An 11,357-nucleotide genomic window follows, 5' to 3' on the forward strand; every position below is an offset into this window, starting at 1 on the left:
GGCTCCTTTCCACAGGATGCTGGCTAGAATATTGGTACCACAACGGTGCCTATTTCTGTCGTGAAGCAGTAATGTGTGAGCATTATTGTATTTGGGTCTGAAGGGCGCCGTAGCTAGTGAAATTACTGGGCAAATGAGACTTAACATCTTATGCCTCAAGGCGACGAGCGCAGTTTTAGTGCTGCTTAGAACTTTTGGGCATCAATTACCATCAGCTAAACGTCCTGCTCGTCTCGTCCCTTATTTCTATAACAAAATGAGCTATTATGAACTATGTGGTGATGTGGTGCAGAGGCCCCACACTGGTGGTGGTGGCTGGGTCGGCGCCGGGCGGACACACCGTGACCCTGGTGCTGGCGTCGGGTCAGGAGTGGCGCGAGACCCACCAGTACTGGGGCTCGTCGGACTGCGCGCTGCTGCAACTGTTCCCCACGTGAGTACGACAATAGGCACACCTGCCTCCCGCTGACTTTTGTAATATTAGCAGGCCTCATTCTAAACCATATATATGCGGTCTAGTTCCATCATGATTGACAAAGTGGGGGCCCACTGCTGTATTTTATTTAATTTTATAAAGTTCCTTATTTCAAGATAGGTATATTTTACAGTCAGATAAAATTGTTAGTTTTAGTTCTATTATATTCATTATTAACATTAATGCAACTGTTGTGTAATAAGGGGTATTAAAACATGATGTGGGTTTATAATATGATAATAGTATCACATGAGTGTTTAAATACCTAATTATCAACAGTTGCATACAAAACTTTCTCCACATCCATGATATAAATCCTCTATAAAAGATTCTGAAACAGCTTACTGCTTACATTAAAACAGCCAGTCGTAGTAGTAACCTAATATCAGCCATTACTGATTATATACAAATAAACGAAGAATTAATGAAATAATTATTTATTTTAATAGTAATTTACATGTTGTAAAGTGCAATAATTATTTAAATTCACTAGAATATTATGCTCTTTTGCAGCGTTTAAACTATCTGGCGGTGTGCTGTCAAAACTTGAATCTCTCATTTATGTCAACAAAACACTAAAAATATCGAAGTAAAATGGCGAGGATTCGAATTACCTACTTTTTTTTTACGGTGCGCGACGTTCTGGTTGTTCTTTTTTTGAAGTTCATACAGATACCACGCATCGAGCAATAAAAATGTGGCTGTCTGTTGAAACTCTTTGCGCATGAAGGGATCGAAAAAAAACAAAGGAGTGTTGTTATGAATTTCAGTACAACATTACAACACTCGTTTGGATGATGTAATGGTTATAAGGACATTTGGTGTTTAAATGTTGGCAATAAGCTAACTGTTTCAGAATCTTTAATAGAGGATTTAAAGCATGGGTTTAGATAAATAAAATTACATAGCAGACGGTAATCACTGGTTGGCTTTGCACAGGGTTTCCTTGTGATCCATCCAGAGGAATTTAATTCATTAAAGGTGCCTCTTTGTTTCTGCTTTTGAGACTGACACTGTAAATTTATATAAGGCATCAAGAACAATGTATGCAGTTATAATTAATAATAAATAAATGAAATGAAATAATATATTGTTCATCGACACAGCTACCAGTTGGTGGAGACGGGTCCCAAAATGCTCTACCTGAACACTTCAATCCGGGGCTACCCTCGAGGCCTGCGTGCTGGAAGCGATCCGCGGAAACCCACCCTGGCCGTCGAGGAGGACTTTGACCGCTTCCACTACCAGGGCGCGCCCTACGTACTCAACGCGATAGAGGTACATACTCGCCGCAACAAACATGCTCGGCGGCTAGGCATGCTAGGGAGGCTCCTTTGCACCGGATGCCGGCTAGATTATGGGTACCACAACGGCGCCCATTTCTGCCGTGAAGAAGTTGTATTGCCCCTCATAATTTTTGGGTTTTTCAGGAATCTTGAGCGGCACTGCATTGTCATTGGCAGGACGTATCAATTACCTTCAGCTGAACGTCCTGCTCGACTCGCCCCATAAATAAATTTAAACAAAAATTGTCATAAAAAAACATATCCTCTTATAGACCCAGTCTTATAATATGGGGCAAAACGGACAAATGAGTTCACCTAGTGGAAATTGAGAACCATCGCCCATAGACATAAATATTTGAAGTACTTGAGATCTAAGAGACGCAGGATTTGAGGCCGGCACCACATTTAACGAACGACGACTTCATAAGCTATGATACAAAAGACAAAGCGTGTGTGAGGACGATCGGGGACGCGAGTCAGAGAAACAAGCAGAAAGGAAGAATTTTGCCGTTTGCCGTCAAAGTCAAAGTTTTTACTTGCATAAATGTATGATGTTACATAAATATTATAAAGAACATGTTTGTCACATTTATGACGTGCAAATTTTACAAAATACATTTCTAAATCATTACTTACAATAATATCAATTTGACAAAAGATTACCAGTATTATTCATTAATATTCAATCAATCAATCTAATTCTTTATTTGCGTATAAACATGGTATGTTACGATGGTATAATCTTACAGTTTCACATGTTTCGCCAGGCTTAACTAGGCATGCAAATTAATTTAATACAGTAAATAGTATAAGGTAAATAGCACATAACAAGATTAGATGATATATGTCTACATGTCAGAAACAATAAATATTAATTATCATAATAATAAAAAATAATACAGAATTACAGACTCACATAATAATAAAATAATAACAGACTAACATAATAATAATAAATATTGTCTAATTAATTATTAACAAAAGGTTTCACATTTTATGTTATCACATTACTCGCGTTCAGAAATTCAATTGTCGTATAAAATAGTCGCTCACTTAACCAATGTTTAAGTTTTTACTTAAAAAGTCTTTTATTTAATCATTTTTAATTTATTAATTGGCAGTTTATTGTATATTCTGACACTCATAGCAAGACAACTTTTGTCATACTGCAAGGTCAGTGGAATTTCGTGGAAAATTAGTCTATTTGGATCCCGGCGGTTTCTTCGAGGGTTAGTGTCACAAACATTCTTGAATAAATCACTATTGATTTCACAAATACACACAGTTCATATATATAAAGACAAGCAAGTTGTAATAGTCCGAGTTTCCCAAACAGAGGTCTGCAAGACTCATCAGGTGGCACGTTGCAAATAGCTTTCACACATTTTGTTTGTAGTCCGTAACGTAAAACAGATTGAACGTATGCGTGATAAGCTGATAATGTTGTTTGTAAACAAGTAACTTTTTTTATTTGCCGAAGAGCATAAACAATTTTCTTAATCTTGCTACAAACGTTAGAAATATGTGACTCCCATCTAATGTCATCCCAGAGCAATTCCAAAAACTCTGTTTGATTTGCTGTGTTAACAGTAGTGGTATTATAATTAATATTTAGAATTGGGGAATCGCGTTTAGTTGAACAAAATTTGTCTTTGCCAGATTTATCTTAAGGTTATTATGTCTAATCCATTGACTAATTGAATTCATCGTCTCGGAGGCATTTTTGTCTGAAGCCACAACTACGGAAATATCATCTTCAAAGAGGACACATTTGTATCTTGTTATTTTTATAATTTCATTAATATAAATTAGAAATAGAAACGGGCCAAGAACACTTCCCTGAGGAACCCCATATTTAGTTAATATATGGTCAGATGCGTATGACTTCATCTCGTTATATTCATCAAGTTTCGTGATGATAACATATTGAGGTCTGTTTGAAAGGTATGAAGTGAAGCATTCAAGGGTGGTTCCTCTTATACCATGATTTTTTAATTTAAATAGGATGAGATACTCTGTCGAAAGCCTTTGAAAGATCAAAAAATAGCCCAGTATTATATTATTTAAAAAAAATGTCAATATTTTAATTGAAAATATTCGTCTAATGAATATAAGCAGTTTTTACTAAAGTATATTTTCAATTTAGATGAGAAATTCCTATTTGACGATACCTCTCTTATTATCTTTGGGATGTGATTATAGATTTTTATGCACATACAAAAACAGTTTCTCTGAAATAATGTAGTTCTACAGCAAGGCCGGCAACGATCCTGTGATTCCTCTGGTGTTGCAATAGATTGTGGGCGGCGGTGATCACTTAACAACAGGTGAACCGTACGCTCGTTTGTCCTCCTATTCCATAAAAAAAAGGTACTTGTAGTTTTGTGACGTCGCTCATTTTTATGTGGAACAAGGCGCGTTCCCCTTCTCCTCTTTGGCAATACTGTAGCCAGCAGGTGAAGCCATAAAGTGCTGCGCAATAAGTCTCATTCCCCTGCAAATAGAAGTTAAGTTGTAATTGTTGTAGATTTTAATGCACCAACATGTTGCAGGTGAAATTTCTCATTTTAATGTTGATATCCGGTGGTACTTTCGGCCATACTGCAGTGAGCACCTCCTTATGTGTGTAAGTCTAAAGGTCATTTCTTGTGCGCAGGTTTGGGGGTGCGGTGAGCAAGCGGCGCGAGAGGCTCAACTGGACGTGAAGAAGTGGCAGGTGCGGGAGGCCGAGCGACAGAGACAGGTAACAGACACTCTACCCTCCTCACTCTAGTGTAGTGGTACCACATATTACGACCAAAAAAGAGAAAGAGTATGTGTAGCGAAAGAGAGACAGAGTAGATATGATTAGCATTGCATTAATGCATAAAAAAGACATTTATTTTCCCAAAATTGATTCATTTAGATTTCTTTTTGATGTCACTTCAAATACTACCACCGCCTAGGAAACAAATGGCGCTCTGAGAGAGAAAAACGGCGCAAGAAACTCTCCAATCATTCCTTTTTTTGCGGTCTTTTAGTAATATATTACAACATTGTACTGTTATTGTTATAAAATAATCATAATCTAGTCCCAGGCTGTCCGATCACTTAGATATTCAGCTGGACTGGAGGATTTACAACAGAGCCATTTTTCAAAAAACATTAATTAATTTAAGTATAGATAATGCCTGAACAGCAACTGGGACTTTATTATAAAAGTGTTATGTATCTTATGAAGCATACTAGAAATAGTTACAAGCAGTCCCTTATTGCTAGTATTATAATAATGAATCTCACTATTTAGAGCAAAAAGATGATCATTTTTGTGAACGTTTATTAAATTTTCATAAATGTACTGACAATGAACAGTCGTTATATTTATTTCTTTAAATTTTTCTTTGAGTGACTGTCTATATCCAGCTGATATTTAGTACGAACAGCTCTCTTTTGCAACGCAAACACTATATCAATATCGGCAGCAAGACCCCACAACAAAATACTGTACGTTATTCTGAGAAAATTACTGAAGTACACTAATCTGGCCGTAGCAACATTGAGTTGAGTCTATCTGCTAGTTGGGCAATATGTGTGTACTCCAATTTTTATATACCATGATACTCAAGAAGACCGAAGTGTCCACAAGTTTCAATCTCTGGTCATTTATAAGTATGTTGGTTTGCCCTTGCTGAGTTTGGTGTAATGAACCGTAAACAAAAACTTTGTGTTTTTTACTGTTTAAGTGAAAATCATTCGTCTCAAACCATCGCACTATCTTTCACCTCTTCATCAATATCTGCACGTCGCTAAATATAAGTGAAGTATCATCAGCAAACAATACAATCTCATGGCTTTCATCTATCACAAAAGGTAAGACTTTAATATCTATAAGAAACTAGAAAGGACCGAGAATAGATCCCCGCAGGTCAGCAACACCTACTCATACAGGATTACCCGAGGACCGTTTGCCCTTAATGTTGCCTATCTGAAGTCTTTCGTTTAAGTATGATTTTAACAGATTTAGGGCGTTTTACTCCATAATGCTTTAATTTTAGGAGTAAAGTTTCATGGTGGACGGAGTCAAATGCTTTGGACAAATCACATAAAATTCCTAATGCATCCTGTGCAGGCGTCAAGGATGTGTTTAATGAGCCTAATACCTGAATTAATTGTTGATAAAAGCCCATAGTGAAACCAAATTGATTATTGTTCATTAATTTACAAAAATGCATTTGTAGCTGCTGAAGGATTTTTTTTTCAAAAATTTTACTAAAAACATTCAGCACTGAAATAGGCCTGAAATTAGCTGCATCATAAGAACTGCCCGATTTAAAAAAATGTATGCATTCGGTAAATATTATTGCTTTATTCAGGTGTTATAATGTCGAGTATGTTATTTAGGTTAATTGATTTGAATATTTTGGTATATCGCTTTTTTTTTCCTTGACCATACTTAAATTTCAAATCAATGTAAGATACTGGTACTGTAATTTAAGCATATCCAGTGCTGCTTTTGGTGAAGAGTTTAGTTCTTTGGTCGTAATAATTGGGATTTCGGAGAAATTGTTCTCCGAAATTCCAATTTATCAGATTCGTTTGTAAGGTCTGTTTTGGTACTTATAAATAACCCGACTATTATTTAAACAAATATAAATGTCCCGGCAACTTGATCTACCAGGGATGAAAGTCTAAGTCCTAAGATAGGAAGAGTAACGAAAAATATTCAGGAGTCTCAGTGCTCGATTAAAACTGAAACTTTTCAAATAAAACGATAAAAAGCGAACCTCTGTAGAAATGTTTGAAGAGATTAATTGTTCCAGTTGGACCAGACAGTCGTCGCTCACGACTTCCAAACTAGACCAGGATCGATAATTTTTTAAACCAAAAAAAAATAAATGGGATCAAACTTATTGGAAAAGGAAGAGAATGTAATAAAAATGAAAGGAAAAATAAAGTACGGGCGATCTGAGGTCGGGAAGTGGAAAAGGGGGGGTGTTTTAGGGTAAAAAATGGTTTATCTCGATTTCCGGAAAAACATCGTCTTATGGAAAAAAGTTAAGTGGCAAAGTTGTAGGTAATAAAAAGATCTACAATATTTGATTTCACACTTTTTTCACATAACCTCGAAATTTATGTGAAAAATTAAAAAAACCAAGTTATTGGTTTTTCTTTTTCACTAAATTTGGTGAAAGTTACTTTCTTATGTCCCAAATATATTGTAATTTGTTTCAATTTAAAATAATTATTTTAACACCTTATTTTGACTCAAATATTGAAAAACAACTTATTTTCAATCGAAAATTCACCTGTCAAAATGTCAGCTTTTTCAAAAAGTTTGTGTGCTTTCTGATTGTTGATATCTTTACTTTCCGATGGTGTAAATAAAAAATTACAATTGTAAATGTTCGGAAAATTTACGCCCATCAAAAGGCATTTCATACATGTTATTTCTTAGCAGCAACAATATTGATTAGAATTAATAACTAACTGGACTGCACTGGTCTAAATATTGATTGATGTGTGTGTGTGTGCAGGTGAAGATATCTGCGGCGGACTGGATCGAGCACCCTGACCGCTACCTGCTGGAGCTGGCTGGCCGGCCGCAGTACAACAACTCGGCTAGCTAACGAGCCTAACCTCCTCCCACAGCTGTCCACTATTTACAGACGCATACAAAAAGAATAGGTCGACATGTCGCCTGTGGTTCCTTACGGGGACAGTCCAGATGCAATGTCAATTGTAATTCATGCTGGGCCATTGCGTCCTAAAGCACTTTGATCAGGGGCGTGCATATCATATAAGCAATTAGGCAGTGCCTATCTCGTTATGAACGTAAATAAATATAGCACTAGTGTTAGAATTCATTTACTACCTACGGTAGGCAGTCTACAGATTGCATATACGAAGCAAGCAGCGTTTCATACAACTTATGTCGTGATGTAGGACTAAAGCGAGATCTACATTGTTAGAAAACCAATGCACGCCCCTGACTTTGATCTTTATTTAACATATCCATCATTTCAAACTGAAATGAAATGTGAAATATTGTATGTAAAGTATTATTTGTAACACCAGATCATTCTAATCTTAACTTCTGGTCGTCAATTTTTGTATTTATAACAACACAATGCTGCAATTATTTTTGTGGTAAGAGATCCAGGGCTGTGTTCTGCTACCAAATGGTACATCAGTCACTACAGCGGCTCTTGGCTCTGTCATTTTGAATATAAAAAAAAAAGAAAATGGTGTGAAGATGTCATTTTTGACACGCGCCATATTGATTGTAAACGAAAACCATTGACTGCCGTTCCCAATATTCAGTCTATCTCCGGTTGTGGCCTACTTGAGATAAAAATCGTAACTATAGTTGACTTTTCTGTCCCAATAAACTTATCGACGGAAACTCACCTTATCCGTACACGCTGTCTGTCAATGGGACGACGTATAGCTTACCAGCGATAGAAGATTGTATGGGAATTTCAATTCACGCGTCCCAATATAAGGCGATAAGAATGACTTATCGGGTATATTGGGACAGCTTCAGATTATTGTCAGCTAATTACTGACAGTAGAAGGTATCTGTAGATAGTATATTGGGAACGGCCGTAAGTCATTCGTACACACCTGTATAACTATAACAAACTCCAGTGCAGAAACCCTTTAATATTACTATATTGAAAGTGGTATTCGACTGAAGTAGATATTAATATGTAACCCAGTAATTGTAATTCATGATAAGGCTAAGTTTACGTTTAAACTGTATCCTATACACAATGTTTGAGTGGTGCTAACCTAGTGTTATAATAAGCTGAACTCATTTAGTAGAAATTTTTCAACGCGGTAACAATATTTAATTGAGTTTTGAGTGTGAGAAATTGTTTCAATATATACCTACGTTCAAAGCAAAGGGCACATAATATCCAAATTTACTTGATAAGCTGACATGCATAGCGTTATTGTTAACTGAAATTCTTTATTTTGACTGTGTTATCGAAATATTTTTAAGCTAAAATCTTGTTTCATTAAATTATAATTTAGGTATAAGTAGTTTTTTAGAATGTTATTATGCTCAATGCTTATGACGGACCAACAGTTTTCAGTAGCTCCAATTACACTTTATATTACGGCGACACTAAATTCCAGCGACCTTGAGCGATATGAGTTCACGGCTGCCGGCCTGCCATCTATGTAACAAAGCCAAAACTTTCAAAATTCTTGGGTGGAAAACAGTTTATATGCTTACAATCCTCGTTATTCACTACTAATCTGAATAAATGAACCTACCCAAAAAAGTACAAGCTATAAGAATAACTTTTCTGAGAAAAGTACCAAAAAAATGCGTCACGCCATGTCAAAAAACTCGACTCGAAAAAGGCTCGAACCTACGACCTCTGGCGTTCCGTGCCAGTGCTCTCCCAACTGAGCCAACCGTTCGAGTGACGCATCGTCATAAAATCTTGTATGCACAACTAGTTGCGCTATTGTATGACACAATTATTAAAACAGACCCTTTGGTTTATTAGTCTCGTCAACATTGTTATTTGATTACAGAATTTAATTATCAATGTTTCCTTTATTTATTAACATTTTTTATCAATAAATATTATCGAATCTCTCAAAATTGTTGAGTTAATATTAATGTTTGTCGATTGTGTGGTGGCCATATTTTTATTCACTAACTTATATGTAAAACATTCTCTTGTATAAATTGTATTTTACAAAAATGCATAATTAATTGTTATGGGCACAGGGCAGTGCGTCAAACTAAATTCCGATCAAAAAATAGTCTGACCTTGCGACGGGAATGAGAATTCTCACAAAAAAAAACATACGTACAAACACGTAGCATTTCAGTGCCTGCTTAAATGTTTGTATATAATAATTATTAGTAACAATGTCAAAAATGAGTGTTTCAAATATATTATTATATAGTTTTATTTATTTTTAAATTATAATGACGGTAGTTTTGTATTGATTTTAAGGTTTGTCTATGGTATTGTACAAATCGTACTACACACATACAAGAATAACAATAATATAAAATTATTTGTTTTGTTCATAGATATAGTATCCCACTGACGTTAGTAGACTGGCAATGCAAATCATCGAGCGAGACCAAAATTCTGAAGATTTTCTTTATTGGATGAGTTATATCCAGTTTCAAAACACGTAACTATTTCAGATCAGCGGGCCTGCCACGACGTCATTAGACCTATCCAATTTAGGTTGACGTCGAATCAAGTCGGAAATTGCATCGTAAACTGTTTTAGTTCGTTCATTCACTCGTACCATGATGTAATATTTCAACGTAAACTGGAGCTTGTGTCAAAGTGAGCGATTCAAAGAAAGTCTCTACTTAGCGGAATGTGAATCGTGTTGTAAATAACTTTTAGAAAATAGTGAAAACGTGCCTACAGAAAAGAAAAATTTAATTAAGTTTGACGTGTCAGTTTTTTCATTCACCTCAGTGTAAATAATACTTCTGTTGACGTGCCTTATAATAAATAATTATAATCCAATTATGCGAGTTCTTACCTGTCCCCAATAGAGATAATATTTTCCTTTTATTCTTCAGTATTGTGTACGCGTGTGCGCGTGAACTTTGATCTGACCGGATGTTATTTAAATAATATCTTTGACATTGTTATTTTTATAAACCGTTTATCGATGCCTAGGCACAATTATATTGACTTAATAAAAAATACCTATGTATGTATAATTAATATGATACCAATTGTATATAATAAATACTACCTATATGACGTAAGTAATAAAATTTATTTTATTACAACTCTTATTTAATTTTATTGAACTAGTCCACCCACTGCATGTATGCTTGCATGGCTTGAGGAAATCCATTCTTTATTTCGCCAAGAAAGAATATATATTCTTCATTGGGATAATATTATCTCGTTACCGCACGTGTTTTGAAAAAAATATAGTCGGTAGTCCTTGAAACGTACCACTAAATTAAGATAGTGTTATAAAATCTTATTACTTTTGAAAATATGATAAAAACTTTAATTTCTGAAACTTATTGCCTTATTTGGCATCACATGCTGTATAAATCGATCATTTCATTTTTAGCAAACCATACCTTTATATTTTTATTTATTATATTTTTAGCAAACCTTCTCTTCTTTATTTCTTGGATTTAGTTAATTGAATAATTCTATCGGGCAAAGTTCCGCCTTCTTGTAAATCGCAAATTATTATTCCCATTGTTAAACCAGACATGTCACCGATTCTAGCATGATCATATCGCCCAATAGCATTGTCACCTGTTATCGCAAAAGTTGCTGAGAATTTGGTTAAAAATCGTGGAATACTATACGAATCACAGTTTGGATTCAGGGCAGGTAAGAGAACTTTGGATAGTGTGGGTAGTTTTACGACAGATATCCGATTGGCTTTTACACATAATGAATCAGCTTATGATAATGTCAATCTCCATATTGTTCAACATAAATTAATTATTCTGGATATTCTAACTTTATTATAAACCTTCTGTCAGGTAGAACAATAAAACTTAACCAACAACAGGATCAAAGTAGACTTGTGTGGAAAGGACTTCCACAAGGATCTGTACTCAGTCCGATACTTTTTAACCTATATAC

General features: G+C 35.3%; 1 protein-coding gene across 2 annotated transcripts in view; it reads left to right on the plus strand.

Annotated features, from left to right (window-relative positions):
- LOC126975751 (uncharacterized) overlaps positions 1–10,531 on the plus strand; it is a 34,977-nt gene extending 24,446 nt beyond the window's left edge. For both annotated transcript variants that reach the window (XM_050823778.1, XM_050823779.1), the window contains 4 exons: positions 293–433; positions 1,582–1,753; positions 4,418–4,504; positions 7,275–10,531. In XM_050823778.1, the coding sequence (XP_050679735.1) occupies positions 293–433; positions 1,582–1,753; positions 4,418–4,504; positions 7,275–7,367 (493 nt within the window). In that variant the 3' untranslated portion in view covers positions 7,368–10,531. The remainder of the gene's footprint in view (positions 1–292; positions 434–1,581; positions 1,754–4,417; positions 4,505–7,274) is intronic.
- The last annotated feature ends 826 nt before the right edge of the window (positions 10,532–11,357 follow it).

The sequence above is a fragment of the Leptidea sinapis genome, chromosome 37 (assembly GCF_905404315.1).
Source record: "Leptidea sinapis chromosome 37, ilLepSina1.1, whole genome shotgun sequence".
Lineage (NCBI taxonomy): Eukaryota > Metazoa > Arthropoda > Insecta > Lepidoptera > Pieridae > Leptidea > Leptidea sinapis.